The sequence below is a fragment of the Lampris incognitus genome, chromosome 2 (assembly GCF_029633865.1).
Source record: "Lampris incognitus isolate fLamInc1 chromosome 2, fLamInc1.hap2, whole genome shotgun sequence".
NCBI lineage: Eukaryota > Metazoa > Chordata > Actinopteri > Lampriformes > Lampridae > Lampris > Lampris incognitus.
The window spans coordinates 33,900,325-33,922,764 of record NC_079212.1 but is presented as its reverse complement, the minus strand read 5'-3'; the positions used below and the strand labels follow the sequence as shown (position 1 = coordinate 33,922,764).

At 43.7% G+C, this 22,440-nt stretch overlaps 1 protein-coding gene across 3 annotated transcripts in view; it reads left to right on the top strand.

Annotated features, from left to right (window-relative positions):
* The window catches only part of mgll (monoglyceride lipase), a 45,656-nt gene extending 23,829 nt beyond the window's left edge, over nucleotides 1-21,827 (top strand). For all 3 annotated transcript variants that reach the window (XM_056273994.1, XM_056273995.1, XM_056273993.1), the window contains 5 exons: nucleotides 734-870; nucleotides 16,211-16,321; nucleotides 17,920-18,009; nucleotides 20,148-20,363; nucleotides 21,506-21,827. In XM_056273994.1, coding sequence (XP_056129969.1) covers nucleotides 734-870; nucleotides 16,211-16,321; nucleotides 17,920-18,009; nucleotides 20,148-20,363; nucleotides 21,506-21,631 — 680 coding nt within the window. In that variant the 3' untranslated portion in view covers nucleotides 21,632-21,827. The remainder of the gene's footprint in view (nucleotides 1-733; nucleotides 871-16,210; nucleotides 16,322-17,919; nucleotides 18,010-20,147; nucleotides 20,364-21,505) is intronic.
* The last annotated feature ends 613 nt before the right edge of the window (nucleotides 21,828-22,440 follow it).

The window sequence follows — 22,440 nt, the reverse complement described above, 5'->3', positions numbered from 1 at the left end:
AAAGGCTCTCAGAGACAGTACACACACCCCAATATGCTCAGACACACACACACACCCCTTGCGTCTCTGCCTTTTGGTGTTTTGATGACTGAGTGAGCAGAAGTAATTGGAAATATGATAAAAATGTAATACTAAAGTTCGACACTGTTAAAAACACACGTGCGGTCATTTCTGTACAGCTCATTTCCATTTTGCCTTTTGGATCTCACTCTTACTTACACACACACACACACACACACACACACACACACACACACACACACACACACACACACACACACACACACACACACAGTTTAAAAAGTCTTTCATTAATTTTTCTCTCTCAGCTTACACTTGTCATTCACCCATTCTTTTCATTCACCATGTAAAAGTGTTCTTGTTCCCCTGACTTGTTCTCCTTGCTCTCCCTCTCTCTCTCTCCCTCTCTCTCTCTTTCAAAAATAATCAGAAATCTGATACATCACCCTTTCACCTTGAGGAAGTTTAAAAAAAATTTGTGCAAGATTTAGGTGTGTTGTATTTTAGACTGAGAATCTTCGGCTTTGCTTGTTGTCATTAAAAATTTTCATGATTCTCTCTCTCTCTCCCTCTCTCTCGCTCTCTCTCTCTCTCTCTCTCTCTCTCTCTCTCTCTCTCTCTCTCTCTCTCTCTCTCTCTCTCTCTCTCTCTCTCTCTCTGTGTGTCTCTGTGTCTCTGTCTCTGTGTCTCTGTCTCTCCCGCTCTCTCCCAGTGGGCCATGGTCAGAGTGAGGGCGACAGAATGAATATCAAGGACTTCCAGGTGTACATAAGGGACTCGCTGCAGCACATTGATCAGATGAAGGCTCGCCATCCCAACTTGCCAGTCTTCATCGTGGGCCACTCTATGGTACGACAGCACCAGCCTGCTCTTCTGTTCTGGACAAGGAGGATAGGACCTACTTGTACCGTTATAGTCCAATTAAAATCTTTTCCTCTTTATCACAAGCCATGCTTGATATTTGAACAGATTTTTTTTTCTATTTTTGAAACCATTCCTTTTTTTCTTTTGCACAAAATTACAGTTATTCCCTAAATTCTTGCCTTACAGTATTCTTAGACACAATATGTCCTTTTAGAGTCTTGCACAGTTTGTCTCGTTCAGAATATTGTGGTGTATTATATATAGATAGGGATGGACGGCAGCCATCTAGGAGGCCCATACAGAAGCGGTACCCCTAAGCATGCATTAAGGGCACCAGTGGGGTTAGTCACTGGGTGGGTTTGCGCAGTGCTGGTGCAGTTACTTTGGATGGAAGGTGGCCATTGAGCCTGTTTGGTGCAGGTGATGATAGTAAGGGGTTACCGTGATACTCTTGTCAATGATCGATTCAACTTGCAAAATAGTTGAAAACAGGATGTTGGATGTGAGTATGAATGGTGGTGATTCTGGGATGCCAGAACTCACTGTTAAGTCTACTGGAGATGTGGTGAGTCTAATTCATCAAAACAGCTGGGAGAGAAGGTGCACACTCAATAATCCTAGTCAATTTCTCATGTTTGCACTCTTAGTGGTTATTGTAAGACATGTGAATCCATGTTTTATGGAGCTTTTTTGATGGCACTGCCTGATATCCTCTCCTTAAATGTAGGGATGAGTGTGCAAAGTTGTTTGGTCAAACTGGGCTTCTATGTGAAGCCCCCTAATTATTGGCACAAGGGATTTAACATCATATCCTGCGAATTACTGGATATTTATGTTAAGCCAGGAGTACACTCGAGGATTTAAATCCATTATCCAACCTGGTTATCGTGCTTGGGGTTGCGGGGATGTTGGAGCCTATCCCAGCAGTCATTGGGCGGCAGGTGGGAAAACACCCTGGACAAGCCGCCAGTCCATCACAGGGCCGACACACACACACACACACACACACACACACACACACACACACACACACACACACACACACACACACACACACACATATACACACACATTCACACCTAGGGACAATTTAGTATGGCTGTGTCTTTGGACTGTGGGAGGAAGCTGGAGCACCCGGAGGAAACCCACACAGACACGGGGAGAACATGCAAACGCCACACAGAGGATGACCTGGGATGACCCCCAAGGTTGGACTACCCCAGGGCTCAGGGCTTTCTGTGAGGCAACCGCACTAACCATTGGGCCACCATGCTGCCCTCAACAATTTAATGGCCGATTATAATTACTAATTGGCTATGAAATCTGATTTTCAAGATCATGGAGAGATTGCACCAGTCTGCACAGAATAGGGCAAGGCACCGTGTGCAGGCAGCCCACGTTATCTTTTAGTGAGTGGGGTTTCAATATTCAAATCACTTGCCTCCTGATCGAACCTTTGAACAGTGGGCACTGCGTGACAATATCAAACATGTTTGATTTTTTACAAATTGAGTCTGGGCAAGTGTGAGCTCATCGGCAAGTGTGTGTACATCTTTAGTAACCAGCGACTGTAATTGGTGAAGGTCAGACGTTAAATGTGTGACGCTGAGTCTTTTTCCTGTCAGTTAGGACTTTTATAGTCTTCTTGTGTGTTCCCGGGCTTCAAACATCACACTAAATCAAAGTCCTTCTATGTGCAAACCTACTTGGCCTGACGAGCCTCTGCACAACCAAATGCCGCACCCACAGTAAAGACTTTTCTTTGGATAAAAGAAGATTGTCAGGACTTTGTGAAAAGTAACAGCTAAAGTGTGACGGTTCACAGTCAAATTTAAAAGTTCACAACATTGCAGCCATTGCTTGCCGTTGTTAATTAGATACATCTCATCAAATGTTTCACCCCTGGCTGACTCTGCTGAGCTTGCTTCTTAATAATAATTGTGGTGTTGTAATTAAGAGAAGAAAATGTTGCATGTTTCCTGGTGGGTTCCTCTAACTTAGTGAATGTATCAAAAGAGCCACAGAATACCAAAATTAAAGTTGAGGGGTTTTCAGGTGATAATAATGATGCTCAGAGAAGACCGATTCTCTGGTTGTATGATACAGACAGTGTTGAGCGAATCATTTGTATTTTCAGTATTATCTTTTCCAAAATTGAGAAAAATTGTTGACTATCTCTTCAACACTTCTGCTCCTCTTTTGTACATTTTCTCTCTTTTTATTTTGAAACCCCTTTAGCCTTAGATTGTATATTTTCAAACTAATCACATTCAGAAGAACTGATAAGTTTCATTCTAAATGAAATATCCATCAATGTCTAACAAATCAAATGCATACACTTGTATGTACAGATGTCCATCTGTTAGCCAAGCCGCTTATCCCAATCCGGGTCGTGGGATGCTGGAGCCTATCCCAGCAGTCATTGGGCAGCAAGCGGGGAGACACCCAGGACAGGCCGCCAGGCCCTCACAGGGCTGACACACACACACATATTCACACCTAGGGACAATTTAGTATGGCTGATTCACCTGACCTACATGTCTTTGGACTGTGGGGGGAAACCAGAGCTCCCGGAGGAAACCCATGCAGACATGGGGAGAACATGCAAATTCCACACAGAGGACGACCCGGGATGACCCCCAAGGTTGAACAACCCCAGGGCTTGAACCCTGAACCTTTTTCCTGTGAGGTGACCGCTCTAATCACTGCGCCACCGTGCCGCCAGTATGCACAGGTGTAATATTCCTAATCACTTCTACGCAGGTTAACTTGTGTTGATGCCAGACATCAGTGAAACATTTGGGCATCATTTTGAATTTTAGAGTGGGGCGGCATGGCTCAGGAAGTAGAGCGGGTCATCCAGTAATCGAAATGTTCCTGGTTCAATTCCCGGCTCCTTCAGAGAGCATGTCAAAGTGTTCTTGAGCAAGACACTGAGACCCCAACTGCTCCTGATGATCAGCTTGGCACATTGCAATGGCAGGCTCTGCCATCAGTGTTGGAATGTAAGGCATACATTGTAAAGTGCTTTGAGTGGTCAGTAGACTAGAAAGGCGCTATATGAATGCAGTCTATTTATATATTTACGCTTGCTAAATGGTCGCTTGCATGAAAGCAACATATTATGGGTCACCCTTCGTTTAAACCTTAGTTACAAAATAGTTAATTGTAAGTTAAATGTAGCTGTAAACACCTTTGTTTTGTCAAGCGTCGATCTAGAAATGTAAGGAGGCAAAATATAATGCATATAGAAATGGTGTTCTATTGCATAATCCCTGCACACAAAGAGTGTATCTAGGCCAGCCAGTGGGCTATTTTTAGTCTGTCAGTGTATTCAGTGCTACACAAGGACAGAATTGTTTTCAACAGTGTGTAGCTTTGTGACTTACCATGTTTCTCTTGTATAAGGTTTCATAGAACAGATTTTTCAGTAAGTTGTACAATGAACAAGTCAAATATACTAAATTCCACATCTGATTCTGTTCAAACTCAGATATTTTTTAACACCACTGGCTGAACATGTTGCATTCATTATGTATTTATATGACAATTGGAAAAGAGCTCACAGGCCATTTTGTCATTCAGTGGACATGTTTTCAGAGAATGTAAATCTGTTGTCTGATATTCGATGTTAATTAAGGAAGAGGCTGTATTCATTGCAATGACATATGTTCATAGGGATTTGAGAAACGAACAGCACGTTTTTAGGACATATGTGGAAAAACAAAAACTGCATGTGACAGAGCTGCTTCTCCCTGTAAAGCCAGCTGTTTATCATACAACACAGCATACGGGGCTGCATATGTTACCAACAACAAATTAAACTTGTCTTTGCTGCGGAGACTCTTGGCAGAAAAGCTTTTTACATCGTCAAGAAAACTGTCTGTTGACTCGTTAATCCTCAGAGGAATGTACCATCATCCGTGCAAGCTTTGGGCCCTGCGCAACAGGATTCAGCTTTTCTCACTACCCCAGCAAGTTGGTTTTATTTCGCAAGTGATGAGAAACTTGCAGGCTTTTCTGGTAGTATGCAACAATCAAGCTATGTTCAAAGCTGTTTTTGTTCACCAGTGTTTTTAGTTGCTTGTTGGCCCAGACATTTTTTTGTCTACAATGAACAAGCCACTAATCTAATGGGTATGGGGTTTGTCCATCCCAGGCTTAATCACAAATACTGCATTCTCCATTTGTGTGAGTGGTGTACAAATCTTTATATCCTAGTCTGCTTTTGAAAACCTTTTAGGGGCACGCTTGTATGTGATATGTTGATATAACAACCAAAACGCATGTGTGTGTTAGGCTGTTTGTATCTGCACAGCCAAACATTTACACTGTGGTACCAAATGGTGGAAGGGGGCTCGTTTGGATGTCAACAGACCGGTTCGGCTGATGTCACGTTGATTTCACCTTCCCTCGCTCCTGCTCTTCTTCGCTCTTCTCTCTATCCCTCCATATCTATTTCACGCATGTAAAACTCCCCTCTTCCCTCTCTGCTTTCTGAAGACATGTATGCCAGGCTGTACACCTCTTCATCTACTTTCCTTTACTGATATCATCCCTTCACCCCACTGAGACCACATCTACCCCCTCCACCTATCCCTTCATTTGTCATGTCTCCTACTTATGTCTTTTCCTGTCATTCTCCCTCCATCCCACATATTTTCTTTTCCCTTTCCCCACCATTTTAAAAAAGAAAAACCCTCCATCGGTGAATACACTTTTTTTTCAACCTTAGAGACTCAATATTTACTTAAGGATTTAGGTATTAACCGCTGACATTTAAACCCTCACTGATAGTCTATTTGATGGCTCCCCGGGACCAGAAAGCAGACAAATCATTGGTAGGGAATTGTCTTATGGCTTATCGTATGGCTTGCTGATGCATCTGCTCCTCGATAGCATCATTTTAAAGCTCAAGATTTCTGAAAAGTCCCATGTTTAAAGATGTAAGATGTTCACTAGTTTAACATCTACATTCATGCAGTTGGTGAGGACAGCCGATGAGGTTCCAGTGTTAAACCATTTTAAATCAAACGCCAACAGGCTTTGTAAACATCTAAAATAATGACATCATTTCATGTTTTTTTTCTCTTGGCTGTCTCTCTCGTCATCATCCCTTTCACTCTTCTTACTTCTTCTCTCTTCTTTTTTGGTCTTTTGCCCCCGTTTCATTCCTCATTTTCTCTCATTCCTCTCCTCCTCCTTATCAGTCATTTGCAATCACCCACCAACCACCAAACCCTCTTAAGTTCATCTCAGTGCAGATGGGAGATTATCTCAGTGTGAGTGAAACTTCTTCTTCTTCTCTTTCATTTCAAATTACTTGTGTTTTTATCTAGCATTTGTTTTGTGTTTTGCTGGCTTTGGAACATTCTGGTCTTTTCTCCCCTGTGTGTGGGGAGACAGCAGTCATTTTGGCAGTTTGTCATCTCAAAGCTCCTGGCGTTTTCCTAATCGCAACTGCAAAAAATATATATTTCTGATTTCATGCCCTTTTCTGGTCGATCAGAAAAGTTGCATGTGTGGATAAGCAAATAAACTTGAACTTTAACCTAGAGATGCAGCGATTGCAATCTTCTTGGCCGATTCCGATTTCCGATTTTTTAAAAGTCTGACCTGCCGATTCCGATTTTTGCCGATACCAATTTTCTTTCTTTCTAAGAACTATAATTAACAGCATATACAAACATTTTTGTAACCCTTCTTTAATGGAAAATATGTTATGTTCATAGTAAAAGACTATTAAATAACTTAAAATTTTCTCCAAAACTGCTCCAGGTTACAGGACTTTTCTTACTCTCACTCAAACAAATCTCAAGATAAAGGTGCTCCAGGTTACTGAACAAATAAAATCCAACTGAAAATGAATTGCAGTATACGTATCTCACTTTACCTAACATCTTTTACATTCCCAAAAGAAAACAGGTGCAAAAGAGCTATATAACAACACACCTAATGTTATTTACAAAAAAGGTTATCCATGGAGCCCAGACCAATGTAAATGGAGATTTAAGGAGTCATAGTGTCATCTTGTGGTTAAAAAAAAAAAAAAAAAGACTTTTTGTTTTGACTCTGGCTGAAATAGTATCTATGTATTTAAGGAACTTGCAATTCCATTACCTTTAAAAATGCACCAGATTACAGGACCTTGGCCTTTTTCTCTTTTTTACAAATCTCAAAATAAAAAAGTGAAGCAGGTTACAGGTTGCAGTTTTTACAAACCTCCAACTAAAATGAAGTGCAACAGGTAATAGAAACAAAAGAACATAACAAGGCACCTTTAGGTTGTTGTCAACATATGTATAGGCCTACTGCAATCACCCGGAACATTAATGGCAAGTTTTTCTTCACAAATAGAAACATCTCTGCCTTGTCACCAGATAGTCGGTTTCTTCTCTCATCTACCACATGTCCATCCAAGATAAACAAGCGCTCACTGTCAACGCTTGTACATGGGGCAGAGAGATAGGTTCGGGCAAGTGGAGCAAATGCAGAGAAACAATCTTTATTGATCCTCCAGAAGGTAAATGCATTTTCACTTCTGCTGATGGGCAACTCAGTCAGGTAACTCTGTACCTGCACAGACGAAGGGCTGGCCAGCAGTTGCTCCACCTCAGAATTCTCCTTCAGTATTTCGTCATGTACTGAAAGCAGGAGACCACATGCTGCAGGTGCTTCTGTGACAGGTCCAGGTGCAGTGGATGCTTCTGTGACAGGTTCCTTAGGTGCGTGTCCAGTCTCCCCCTCCAGCATAGTCAGAAGCCGCCGTTTCACTTGATCCTTAACTTCTGCTGAAAAGTAGCGATTCTTGTACCTTTTGCATGAACGGACAAAGACAAGAAGGATAGTTCAAATGATTGTGTTTCAGATATAGCCAGGCAAACACAGCCTAACTATTAGCCTATAGCTATGTAGCTATGTTCATTAAAATTCGTTTTATAAGTATAGTAATAGATTAATAATAATAATAATAATAATAATATTTATATTACTACAGTAGCAGTAGGCTAATAACTTGCCTGGGATCAAGCACAGTGGCCAAAGTGTACAGCGGCTCCTTTTCGATGTTGCTGAGCCTTCTCTGAACTGCCCCCAACAATGTGGTTTTTGCAGTTCCCACTCTGCGGTCTGTGTCTACTGTCTGCCCTTCTCTCCAAAAGCCGTTTCAGCGCAGTGATGGCTGGAATGACGTCTGTGGCTGTTGCTATCGAGGAGCTGATTTCTTTTGTGAGTTCCTCAAAAGGTGCGAGGAGGCTAAACACATGATCATGAGCCCCCACTGATGCGTGTTGAGTGTGGCTAGCAGCTCATGCTCTGCAGCGTATGCCCCCAGAGCGCGTCTCTGCTCCATCAGCGGTTGCAGCATATAGTATCTACTATTCCATCTGGTAGGAACATCTTGCTGCAATCGTTTCTTAGGCTGACCCAACTGTCCCTGGATGTTGGGAAGTCATGAATAGGTGAGCGGAGAGTGTTTAAAATGTCTGACAATCTTCCTTCCAGTTGACATGGCGTCAATGATGCTTCATTGGGACAGCAAACCCTCATTCACCGCCAACTGTAGTGTGTGTGCCATGCAGGGCAAACTCGCCAAGTCGCCCTCATTAAGAGCTTTGGTTATATTTCTAGCGTTGTCTCGCAACACCACATGAACCCTGGTCTTGTGTATGTCCAACTGTTGTAACATTGTGTCAAATGTGGCTGTTAGACTGGCAGCAGTGTGGGACCCAGGCATTTCTTCACAGTGTAGAAGGACTTGGTGTTGCTGGAAATCGTAATCCACCCACATTGAGCAGTCAGGCTCAACACTGACATCAGGCTTATGTTAGATGTCCGTTGTAAAACGGATTGCTCCTTTGCAGTCAGCTAGCAGGCTGCGTGTGTGGCGTGAAACAACATTAAACAACTCTGGTAACGCGATGTCCGAGAAGTATCGCCTACTTGGTATTGTGTATTTTGGGCTCAGATAATTCATCAAATTTCTGAAACCTCTGTCCTCGACTATGGACAATGGCTGGTCATCCAGTGCCATGAATTCCACGATTTTCCTCGTAATGGCTTTGGTCTTTTCATACTGATACCAATGAAAGATGATAGCAGAGGCTGCTGACTTGTAGCTGGCTCTGTGCTCTTGCTAGCTTTTTTTAGCTGTTTTGCCTTTGCTAGCTTCTTCAAATTGGGCATGTTCACCGGGCTGATGGTTTTTTTAAATGTCTGATTAGATTAGTTGTTCCAAATGTTTTCAGTGTTGTTCCTCCATGGCTTATTTTGGACTTAGACATATTACAAATTGTGAGCTTTGAGTCGTCTTCACTCAAGCTGAAGAACTTCCACACCGATGACATGTTGTGTGTGTGTGTGTGTGTGTGTGTGGGTGTGTGTGTGTGTGTGTGTGTGTGTGTGTGGCTGTGACGTTATTCTGTGCCACTGTGTGCGTGGCATGCGTGTTGTGTGCGTATGTGTGTGTCTGTGATGTTACTCTGTGCTGCTGTATGCGCGGCGTGCATATTGTGTGTGGGTGAGTGTGTGTGTCTGTGATGTTACTCTGTGCTGCTGTGTGCGCGGCATGCATATTGTGTGTGGGTGTGTGTGTCTGTGTCTGTGATGTTACTCTGTGCCACTGTGTGCGCGTCATGCATGTTGTGTGCGTGTGTGTGTGTGTGTATGTGTGTGGCTGTGATGTGTCTGTAGCGCTGTGTGTGTGTCGTAAACCATGGTGTGGTGAGGTGTGGCACATGTGTGTAAATTGTCATGACCGGCAAAAAAATCGGATATGTAAGACTGGTTGGGGCCGGTCACCGGTCCCGGCCGATCAGCTGAAAAGCTCTACTTTAACCTGAGCCCTCAGAGCACAGGGCGTTGTTAGGAAGCTCAGGCCAATTCAATTGTTGACACAGGCCTCAGTTCCTCATTTCCCCTTCCCACCACTCCTCTTCCTGTTTGGCTTTGCTGCCACTGTGCTCCTCCGTATGTGTAATGGCACTACCATGACCTAAAATCAATGGGACAATGGAAACCACCTGTAGCCGCTCCAATGATAATATCCTGAAGAGGTATCATGACATCCGAGGACTCCGCTCCAGTTTATATTAAGCAATAAAGCTGTTGTAGATGTAGTCACTTTCGGTCTGTCTGAAATTCCACCTGTGATCAGCTGGTTTGAGCAGAGCTGGAGGGTCAAATGTCGAAGTTCTCCCCTCGATTTTCCTCCTTTTGAGGCACTGAGCGAGGGATTCTGCCTGCTAAAATGAAAAGTGTGTTTCATTCTTTTTGGTAAATGTTTCAGTTGAGGTTTTGAATCAAATCTTCCCATTTCTAAGGCTCACAAGTAGCAGCGTGTGATGGAGGACATGTCATTGCAGCTTGTATATTCAGTTCATTTCCATTTTAAATGAGTGGAGTAGGGGCGCCTGGGTAGCGTAGCGGTCTATTCCGTGGTCTACCAACACAGGGATTGCCAGTTCAAATCACTGAGTTACCGCCGGCTTGGTTGGGCGTCCTTACAGACACAATTGGCCGTGTCTGCGGGTGGGAAGCCGGATGTGGGTATGTGTCCTGGTCGCTGCACTAGCGCCTCCTCTGGTCGGTCGGGGCGCCTGTTTTGGGGGGAGGGGAACTGGGGGGAATAACGTGATCCTCCCATGCGCTACATCCCCCTGGCGAAACTCCTCACTGTCAGGTGAAAAGAAGCGGCTGGCGTCTCCACATGTATCGGAGGAGGCATGTGGTAGTCTGCAGCCCTCCCCGGATCGACAGAGGGGGTGGAGTGGGGTAATTGGCTGGATACAATTGGGGAGAAAAAGGAGGAAAATTCCAACAACAAAAAAATGAGGGGAGGCAGCATTGGATTTTCCTTTGTAGGAACAAATAACAGCCAGCCCCCTACCATCCCCGCCCCACCACCACCCTTCAAATAATCCCCACCTCTCTGCCTCGGAAATACCTCTTTAACTTCAAGGACTGTTTAGAAAACCCTGCAGGGCTAATGGAGGAAAGATACGGTTTACAACTTGTTTAATTCTCTCCAAAACAAAACCATCTGAGAGAAATTTGGTTTGGACGCTTGGTCATTATCTTGTCCAGTACTGTGAAGCAACCACAGATAAGAGACGTTTGTAAAGCATCTGGCCATCTGGCAAGTGGGGCAAATGGGCCACTTAGAATAGATCATTACATAGATTTAGAAAATAAAGAAAAGAAAAAATAAGTTTTTGATGATTTTTTTTATTCAAAATACTTAATTTCAATGTCTCAAAACGTTAGCCCTAAGTGCTGTGGCTCTGTCATGCTGGTTTCCTGTCTTGGTGTATTGTTGTGTACTGTGGCTGAATGTCTCGCTAAACGGTGCTAAATGTGACTTTAATTTACCAGCGGAGCGTATCACATCGTAACCTCTGTTTAACGCTCTGTCAGTCTGAAAATGTCAATCTCACATTTCTGCATTTTGATATTGACTGTATGGTTTTTAATCTCAAGCTTTTTACGTCAACGAAATGTGTTGACGGTGGGTTTGGAAATAGAGCCGGTGTGTATGTTGCAAATGCCAGGACCGGTCTTTGAGCCCCGTCCATCACTGCATGTAAGAATGCATTTAAGAAATAACAAAACCTCATACAACCTCATAAAAGATCTAATAAACCATCCTGTCATACCTCTGTACGTGCAGGGTAGATGGGTAGACCACTGTAGCTTCTACAGTTGTCACTGACTATCTGATTGGCAATGTTATTTCCTGTTTTCCTCCAAGATGACTGACAGATTAGCCTCCTGTTTAGCTTGTGGACTTGTGTCATTTCGCTGAAGTCCTGTGATAAAAATGGCCACTGGACAGTGGAAGTTGCAAACAGGAAATTGTGTCTTAAAGCTGCAGTCCCCAAGATTTTGCATTATTTTGTACATTTGGAAAGTAATTACGACGTGGCGATTCTGTTGGATGGTCACTCAGAAGACCTGTCCAACATAGTTTGATGTAGGAGCCAGGGAGAAATAGACCTGTTGCAAGGGATTTTCTCAGACTTCAAACAAGGAGTAGCCGTCAGCTCACCAGTAAATACTCCACAGCCTTGTTAAAATGCGGTCCTCAGACTACAACTGATGCAGGCAGTCTGAACTTCATCAGACCACATCGCCATATTGCTCTACAGTTATATTGATAGTCTGTCTGACAGAAGAATCACCACATCGACATCACGTTTCAGCCCCCCTTGCTGCTGGAGCTGTTTCCAACACATTCATCCTATCGCATATGGAGACTGGAGAGTGTCTCCAGCCATGGCAAAGAGGGCAGTTAGCGTTATGTAACCTGACTCCATGGTCCAGCATGGATGAAAGAACAATTCATAAGGAGAAATGTTACGGATTGCACCTTTAACTGCCAAACTGTTCAGCCTGTCAGCCACAATTGGGAAAGTCGAGTTGCATTGGTCACTTCGTGTTTTCTTTCTTTCTTTCTTTCTTTCTTTCTTTCCCTCCTAGGGATAGGGTTCTTGAGTCACTTTTCTTCTCTCCACTATCACCTGACTTGTCTTATCCGCCATCTGTTGTGCCATCCCTGCTTTCTTTCCTCCACCATCCACCCTTTTACATCTCTCTATTCAAACTGGTCCCACCCTGTCCTCTTGGGTTTTTTTTCATCTGTTGTTTTTCTAGACCTGTCGCTCTTCCTCCACTTATAATGCTGTGTGATACTGACTTCCTTACGGTTTGATTTCTCTGTGTTACATTTCTGTTACATTTCATCACAAATAGCTTTCTATCTTCTGGAGGTCCTGAAAAAGGACTGTCATATCTCAAGTCCTACCAAGCCCAAGGCTTTTAGCTATTGTTGTCCTCCTTTCCTCATCGAGCCATCTGCCTCTCTACCTCTTCTCCCTTAGACTCATCTGTCTCTTTTTCAACTTCTTTGTCCATTTCTCCTCCTCCTCATCACCGTGTTCTCCATTTATCCCCTCTTTCTTGTGCAGTCGGATATATCCTTCAGTCTGTTGTTTTATCGCCCAATTTGTTTTTCTTTTTCTCATTTGTCATATCCATCTCTACTCTTTTTCCCACAATATATGCATTCTTTGTCATCCAGATAGATAGATAGATAGATAGATCTGTGTTATGCCAGTATGTTATCTTTATATTATATTATATATAAGTACATTACATTATATTTAAGTACATTAAAAAGTTCATAACTGCTTATTCCATGTATGTTTAGTAAAATGGCTTATAGACACACACTCATAGGTCATATTGTGAATTTTAATATCTTTTTTATGTGAATATTTTAATGTAAATCTATTTTAAAAAGGACATTATGTTAGCTATTTAATCTAAGAAATGCCTTTTTAATCTATATAATGCTTTGTAGGTTAGATGGTGCCTCAGGCAGTTTTCTACAGTCTTAATCCTCCCAGTATCAGGGTACTGACAGTACACAATACTGGTATTCATACTCTCCACCCAAGCTCTGTGTGTCTGTGTGTGTGTGTGTGTGTGTGTGTGTGCGTGTACGCGCGTGTGCATGTGTGTGAGAGAGAGAAGAGGGCTTCAGTTGTCCAATCAGCTTCTTAAAGAATTTCTCTGTTCTAGCCCACTCTTTCTCTCTTTTCCCTCCTTCTCGCTGTCTCTCACTCTATCCATTGCTGAACTCCTCTCTACTCTCTTCTCAATTCACACTTATCTCTGGTACAAAGACACACACGCACATCATTGTGTGTGTGTGTGTGTGTGTGTGTGTGTGTGTGTGTGTGTGTGTGTGTGTGTGTGTGTGTGTGTGTGTGTGTGTGTGTACGTACCATGTGCAGGAGCATTTGTGCTTGTATGTTTGAGTCTTTAGAAAGTACGATTTTCTGGTGGGAAATGTTTTGTTTCCCTGCACTTCCCATCTCTTTTCAGGAGGCTATGCTGCCATTGGCCCCAGCCTGATGAATATTCAAACCACTGACAAAGAGTGCTCACATAAACAAAGTTGAAGCAAATTAGTCTCAAGAAAATTCCAGCCAAATTGACCCATCCAAAATGGCTGTGCATGTGTATTTGTGTGTACTTCTTTGCACGTTTGCAAAGAATGTGTTCACATTTGTGATTACGTCCATGTCTTCGTGTATGTATCTGTGTGTGTCTTTCCTTGTGCGTATGTGTGTTGGTGCTAGTGTTGGTGTCTCCATTTGAATTTGCATGCACTTTACCTGTAGACATATCTGTCTGCCGATCCATGTTTGCATGCATGTACGCACTCACCTTTGAGTTGCGTTGCCCATCCACATCAGTTGTGTGCACCTGCACGAGATGTGCCGACGCTCGCTGCGCATGAGAACCGAAAGGGAGCCCAAGTCAGCCATGGGAAATTGATTTCATTCTTGGCAGCCTCAGCCCCACTAATTATCTTGGCCCTGCATCATCGGATTTAAATCACAATCGTAAATGTGCACCCAGTGCCAAGGTGTGGTCAAGGCCTCATGTTTGCTTGGGAGCACACAGTGGGTATCCCCGGGGCTTTGGCTTCACATCCCTCTCTCTCCATGGCCCTCAATTGCTCTCTTTTTTTTGCTGCTGTTTTTTTTTAAACATCAAACACCCCAGAACAGCAGGGTGGGAATTCACACCCTTTTCAACAAAGACAGTTTGTTTTTCTTCTGTCCTTCTCAACCTCTTGCCTGTTTTCTCCATTGTTCTTCTCTCTTTCCTCCTTTGGTAAAAACCTTCATGAAATGATCTTCTCTCTCCCTTTGGAACCACTGAGTTGTCTGGGTAGCATAGCGGTCTATTCCATTGCCTACTAACATGGGGATTGCCGGTTCAAATCCCCACGTTACCTCCGGCTTGGTCAGGCGTCCCTACAGACACAATTGGCCGTGTCTGTGGTTGGGAAGCCGAATGTGGGTATGTGTCCTGGTCACTGCACTAGCGCCTCCTCTGGTCAGTCGGGACGCCTGTTCGGGGGAGAGGGGGAATAGTGTGATCCTCCCACGCGCTCTGTCCCCCTGGTGAAACTCCTCATTGTCAGTTGAAAAGAAGTGGCTGGTGACTCCACATGTATCAGAGGAGGCATATGGTAGTCTGCAGCCCTCCCCGGATCAGCAGAAGGGGTGGAGCAGTGACCGGGGCGACTCGGAAGAGTGGGGCTATTGGCCATGTACAATTGGGAGAAAAAGAGGGAACAATCCAAAAAAGAAAAAAGAAAAGAACGGCTGAGTCACTCCTCATTCTTTGCTGTAAGCTGAGAACTCATCTGTTTTAGGAAAGACCACATGTCACCCCACCTCATCACCACCATCAGTGACTCACTTCTCTTTCCCTGTAATTTCATCCACTTGACTTGACTTGACTCTTAGAAAAATGATGCCCACCCTTTTTTATCTTACTTTGTTCCATTTTCCTCCCAATTTGTTGTTACCATACTTTTCTGTTCTTCTAAGACGGCGCCATAGCACAACCCCTACGGCGATTAGGGAGGACACACACTTCAAAGTGTATCCAATGCCACATGCTGACTGGCTGACCGCTTCTTTCCACTTGTACGGCTGCAGGTTTCTCAGGGAAGAGAGTGTGATGCATGCAGAGGCTCGCACTATTACCCCCAGATCCACCTGCAGCCATACAGAAGCCCTACCATCTGTAAGACAGGCTGCCCAGACGGGAACACTGTCAGTCATGTTCCTTCCAACGCCCAGTCTCGGGTCAGAGTTCAAACCGTGAACCCCAACGTATTATTCTGCTGCACCGCTAGAGCTTTACTCAGCTCTTTCTATCTTCTTTTGATATTTTTTTCCCTTTCCGTTGGCCATTGGTTTCACATTATCATCATAGGATCACATGACTACCATCAGGATATCAACTTTCTGTCCTTTCATTTCTCACTGTTGGTTTCCTTTGAATATCAGTGTCAGCTGTTTGCTTAAAATCTAAAAATGTAAATACTAAGGTTTGCCAGTTGGGGTAATTTTCGTGTAAATTTGAATTGCAATTTCAAATGTTGATTAGTGTACAAGGAAAGACAGCACTAAGGTTAGACACAGCTGCTGCAGTCGGCTGACACTAACACTGCCTGGGTTGGTGGTGCAATTCTCCTGCAATAATTACATTGTTTTAGGTGCTGACAGATGGTTTGGTTTTAGGTTTTGACCAAATGGTAGATGTCATGTGAAATCCCCACTTACTTAAACAAAAGATGTCCTACACTGAATATGAATCATATTTAGTTTCGTATTCATACAACTGCTGCAAGAGCTAAGCATCACTTTTGAAGCTAAAACCTGACATTAATTGTTGTCAAACAAATGTCCACCTCATAATTTGTATTATATTCATATTTGAACTGTCATTTTCCCATCAGGGAGGTGCCATCTCCATCTTGACAGCATGCGAGAGACCCGGTGATTTTGCAGGGGTGGCTCTGATCGCTCCCATGGTCCAGATGAACCCAGACTCAGCCACGCCCTTCAAGGTATGAGGATATCTCTCATCCACCTCTTCTATTCCCTCCTTTCTTCTCTGTTCTCTCCTCTCCTCTCTAAATATACTCACATTATTGTAGCACAGTGGCCCAGTGGTTAGCACTGTTGTCTCACAGCAAGAAGGTCCTGGGTTCGAACCCCATTACGGTTATGAAGACAGCAGATCGCAACTGATAGTGAGAATCTGTTCCATCATCCAGGACCTGGGGTTGGCCAACATGATCCAGAAAGGGCCGGTGTGGGTGCAGATCTTTGTTCCAACCAAGCAGTTACACGCTTGATTCTATTAGTCAACAATAGTCTTTGCTAAGGACCTTGATTTGTAGACTCAAGTGTGTAATGGCTTGGTTGGAACAAAGACCTGCACCCACACTGGCCCTTTCTGGATCATGTTGGCCCACCCCTGGTACAGGTGAATATATCTGTATTAGGGGTGGTCAGCGCTGTTGCTCACAGCAAAAAGGTCCTGGCTTTGAACCCCAGGCCGTCCCAGGTCCTTTCTGTGTGGAGTTTGCATGTTCTCCCCGTGTCTGCGTGGGTTTCCTCCGGGTGCTCTCGTTTCCCCCCACCATCAAAAAGACATGCATGTTAGGGTTAATACTCCTGTCTGTGCCCCTGAGCAAGGCAATGGAAAGAAAAACTGGAGTTGGTCCCCGGGCGCTGCAGCTGCCCACTGCTCCTACACAGTAGGATGGGTTAAATGCAGACAACGCATTCATTGTAAGAATACAATTCATTGTACGAATACAATGTCAAATAAAGTGGCTTTCATTAAACCACAGCTCTACTCTATTATCTTGTGAGTCAGTGGCATCATCTTACTAAACTTGACGTAGACCCTCCAGTACTGACACGTGCTATACCACTACTTCTTATCTTTGCCAGGGCAAGAAACAATCTTAAGTACCACTTGACTAGGACTGCTAATCTCTTACTGAATCAAAGGTACAAGTACATTTTGTGTTGACAAGACTTATGTCAAAAGCTACTTGAGAGTTTTAAGAGTTTTGTGATTTAGCCGACCAATCCTCATCATTAGTCTCCTTTAAACAAGAGGAAAGGTGGTGTTTATATTCTGCAGTCCTACATAAACGCACACACATACATCGTACATACCAGCGCACACGCTGTTTCTATCACTCACTCCCCCTCTCTCCTTTCCATACTGTATTAGTCGTCACATCTATGTTTGGCATTTTCTCACTGAGCAGCTGTTTTTCTCCGAGGCAGCTGAAAAGAGAGTAAGCAATTAGCAAATGTACCCATGCTTCACCTTACAGACATTTAAACACTAACTATATCATTGTCAAAAGTCATGTCAGATGCAATTAGTGGAAGTGGTAAGCTCACTGATGCAAAAGAAATGGGATTCAAATTACAATTAGCGGCACAATAATACACAACAGGATTAGATTCATGTTTAGAGACCATCTGTCGGTTGAGGTCTGGAAAAGGACAGTTTTTGGCCTCTCTTGAATGAAGATAGTGGAGGTTCAGACTAACAGCAGGGAAACTCGGGGTCACCGAACACAGAGAAGGTTGTTCTGTTTAAAACCATCTGAAGTGTTCGGCCACGGCTCTGTTCCAGGTGTTCCTGGCGAAGGTCCTGAACCACATGCTGCCCAGTCTCTCCCTCGGCTCCATCGAGTCCAAATGGGTCTCACGGGACAAGAAACAGGTGGGAAGCTGGAATGTGTGCATTTTCACGTGGTCTTAATTTGCATTACATCAGGAAGATACAAATTCGGTGAGAACCAGCTCTTCGAATATTCCCATGAGCGATGGGAATATTGGAGAGCTGTTTGGCGTCAGTCATGAATGTAAAATACCGTGCATGCATTGTGCAGCTTCAAGACTTCTCAGGGGACACATTTAGTAACCACATACTTTTGTGTGTGTGTGTGGGGGGGGTATGTGTGTACGTGTCTGAACTCATGGACCTGAATATTTTGGGCAGTGTGTATTTTGTATGACAATGAAAGAGTTCCACAGTAGATGTTTTGAATTCCAGACCAGAAGCACTGTTGCATCCAATTGTGTGTGTGTCTGCATGCCTTCCTTAGTGCAAGTGTATGTATGTGTTTGTTTGGCTGTGTACATGTGTGCATGCATGTTTGTGTGTGTGCGTTTAGCATAGTTTTATGGAAAAAAAAGTCTGTATTCCACACAACATGTGGTTACTGATCATTATTAAGGATCATGGTTGGTTTTGAGCAGTGTTGTGTTCTTTGTCATGCCCCTGATTGCATATGTGAATGTGTACGTGTGTGTGTGTGTGTGTGTGTGTGTGTGTGTGTGTGTGTGTGTGCGCACGCACATACATTTGTGTTTCATCCCTCTATGTGTTTGTGTGTGTATTTGTGTGTATGCCTGGGTGTGTTCTGTTTCGTGCCTTTGAACCGACACCCTTTTGTGTGAGCATCCACATACGTGTGTGTTCTGTTTCGTGCCTTTGAACCGACGCCCTTTTGTGTGAGCATCCACATACGTGTGTGCTCATGCGTGTTGGTGTGTTTCCACACCAAATCGCAGTGAAGTTCACCGCAGTAGCAATAGGTGTCAAGATTCACTGGTAGGCCAGTGACTCTTGACACCTATTGCTACTACCATGTACAGGCAATAAAACTGTTCACATTTGTTTCCATAAGGAACTAAGGTCTTTATGATTCCAACAAAAAGAATAGGACAAATGTTGAGGAGACTTAGAGAGATTATCTTAAACTGCAGGGTTTAAGCTCTGTGAATTCGATTGTTCACGCTGTTAATGTGGCTTTGAGCAAGACCCCAAATCCCTGCCAGCACTAGGACCACTGCTCTATAGCTGAACCTGACCTCTGACCTCTCTGGGGTGGGAATGGGGAAGCAGTGGGGGGTGGTCCCCTATGAAATTTCACATTCTTAATCATATTCATATTCGCATTTCTGTATAAAGGTACAACATGAGTTTCTTGCTGTTTCATGATTAACGGTTTAATTTTAAAAAAAAATGGTTTCCAGATGTTTATCAGTCAACAATTCAAAAATATTCTATCCACAATGATTTTATACAAATCTAGGGATGACTCATATAACTTTGATAACTTCCAGCCTAAAATGTACTTTCATGACAGCCGTCATTTTGTATGTCGGCTTAAGTTTATTTTTTTCCAAATAATGGCATTCTGTATTTCAAGACCAAACTACGTATGTCTCTGCCAGCTACATATGATGAGGTTCCATGGTGTCATCCACAATCCTCTGCTTTCTTAACAAGGACAAGACTGTCTGTGTCACATGTCACCTTGCAGTCATTTGTTATTCAAAGCAGAAGTACACATTTGTCTTCAATAAACCGCTAGTGTGGTTTCTAGCCGCTGTCCAGCTGAGCAGGCTTTTCACTGTATTTGCATAAAGGTGAAGTAGATATGGAACATGGCTGATGTAAGTTGACAGTGAGAACTCTTTGACCGGGAGGTGTTTGTGTTTTCTTGCAGTATCACCACCGTCCACAGTCTGTGTACTGTGCATGCTGTTTGAATATGACCTGAATTAGACTTCGGTCACTGATGCCGCTCTATCGCTCTTTCTACCCGTCTCCTTTGCTCTCTCTCTCCAAATTCGCCCTTCTTCCCTGCCTGCCTGACTTCCTCCCATCCCTCTATTTCTTCCCCTCCTACTCTTTCTCTCCCCTTTTTCACTCCATCTCCTTCCATGAATCAACCTCTCTTTCACCATCATTCTCACTCCTACTCTTCCTCTTTCTCCCTTCTGTCCCACCCAACCTATCTCTCTCTCGCCCCCCCCCCCCCAAACCCCTATCTCCCTTTATCCCGTCAGGTGGAGGCATACGATGCAGATGAGCTGAACTTCCATGGCGGGATGCGCGTGTCGTTTGGCATGCAGCTGATGGGGGCGGCGGCTCGCATCGAGCAGCAGATCCCCTCCATCACCTGGCCATTCCTGCTTCTCCACGGCGACGCCGACAAGCTCTGCGACATCAGGGGGTCCAAAATGATGTTCGACATGGCGCCGAGCGCTGACAAGAAACTCAAGGTGCAGACATAGCATCGCCTTGTTTCACTTTTGCGAATCATTCAGTTTTTTTGCCCACTCAGTCTAGCGTACGTTTTAAATTGGTAGATATTCACTGGGAATTGAACTCATACCATCGCTGAAGAAAGGGCCACACAGTTGCCACAAGTAGAATAGAATCAAAGCCGGCAGACTAGTTCACAGGCAGTGGCATAAAGAGACAGACAGAGAGACTGATCAACAGAAGGACAGACAAACAGATTAACAGACAAGTTTCCATACATCACAAAAAGGAAGTAAAAGAACAATGGGGGGGCGTCATTAAAGTGCTCGTTTTTTCTTTGAACTGTTCTTAACATGTTCTACTTCCCCTTTGTTTCTGCACCTGGATGCAGTATTTGGTAAGCCTGAGACCAGATAGCATCACAGTTATCACAAAGTCAGAGAAGAGAAGAAAGAAAGAAACAGGGATGGATAGATACTGAAGAACATGTCGATATTAAGACAGACAAGTGAAAATGACAGAAAGATTAAGAAAAGAAGTGATGGTTAAACGGGCATGCAGAGTCATCGTTTGCCATCTTCCTCATATGTTCTGCTTCCTCTTCCTGCCAGGTTAACGTGGGTCTGTTATTCAGGGTTGATAGGCCTCACATGTTGCATTACCGTATCACTTCAAAACACATGATTATGAAGATAAGAGGAAAGAAAGAAAGACGCAAACAAGCAAAGAACATATTAGAGAGAATGATTAAAACCGAGAATGGTACTAATGTGTATATGTAGTCAAAAATATAGAAAAATAAAATATAATATAAATGAAAAAATAAATAATATGAAAAACAAAGTGAGCGAGGAAAGAGAGAGAAGAGAGGGTGAACTGTTTTACTGATTCATGAGACTTCAGACCAGGGTCGAATGGTATTTGTAAGTAATTCTCAGTGTTGCTTTTAACCTGTCTACCAGGGGAATGGAGAAGCATTTTACATTGACTTTTGAATTCTCCCCTGTCATTTTCTCTACTTCCTCTCACACCAAGCCCTACTCATCTGCCACAATGCAGATCAAACAATAGCTTTGTATGTGACCTTTAACCTAAATTCGCCACTGTCCCTCTCATACTTTTTCTTGCCACCTCTTTCATGATTTTCTTTTTTTTCAAGGTCTACGAAGGAGGCTACCACGCCCTACACCACGACCTGCCCGAGGTGGCCGAATCGGTGCTGAAGGAGGTGACCAGTTGGATCACAGAGCGCCTCCCTGCCACGCCACCACAGCAGAGCTCTTAGGCTTCGCCCACATCTCCCTGCCACGCCGCCACAGTAGATCTGCAAACCTCACCAACTCAGTGGCTCATTCACCATCCAGTAGTGTACATTAAGAGTGTCCCCAGGTATATGGAGTGTACCCGCCTCTATCTCTGGACATTTTAAGTGTGACAAACCTCTTTTTCCGGATATAGGGACTATAGATACCTCTTTTGACAATTACAGCACTGACACTTCCATCTTTGGCTACATCTGATTACAGATGCTTCTTCCTCTGTGCATACTACAATATACCCACTTCTCTAGTAAACCCATTCATCAGCTAAATTGCCAGTATCTTATAGGGGTTCAGTCGCAGTATATCCACATATTCAACTATCTGTTGCTCACTATTTCCCACCAGGGTGAAGATACCTTGGAAATTTTGTGGACAGTTTTGCAACATCACTTCATAATGGTTAAGGTTGGGGTTAGGAATGTTCTGGACACCTTTCAGCCCTATGAGGTTAGCTGACTGCCATTTGAGCGCTAACTCCAGTAAACCTCTTTCAAATCACATCGGCTGAGGAGAATTTTACTGTTAGCCTGAGCTAAGAGGTTCTCAATGCAGATTTGTGAAGTTCATATCTTTTTGCATACAGCCTTAGATTCTTTTAAGCAGTACCAGTGACCCCAACCACTGGGAGGTCAGAGGTCAGCCACGGACCAATGCACTTCAAGTTGGTAGGAGTCCAATGCCTTTCTTAAGGCTATCTGAATAAGGGATATTGAGGGCCAAACCAAGACCCTCTGATTGGTTGGTAGACCCTTTTTTTTCGTTTTTAAAAAAA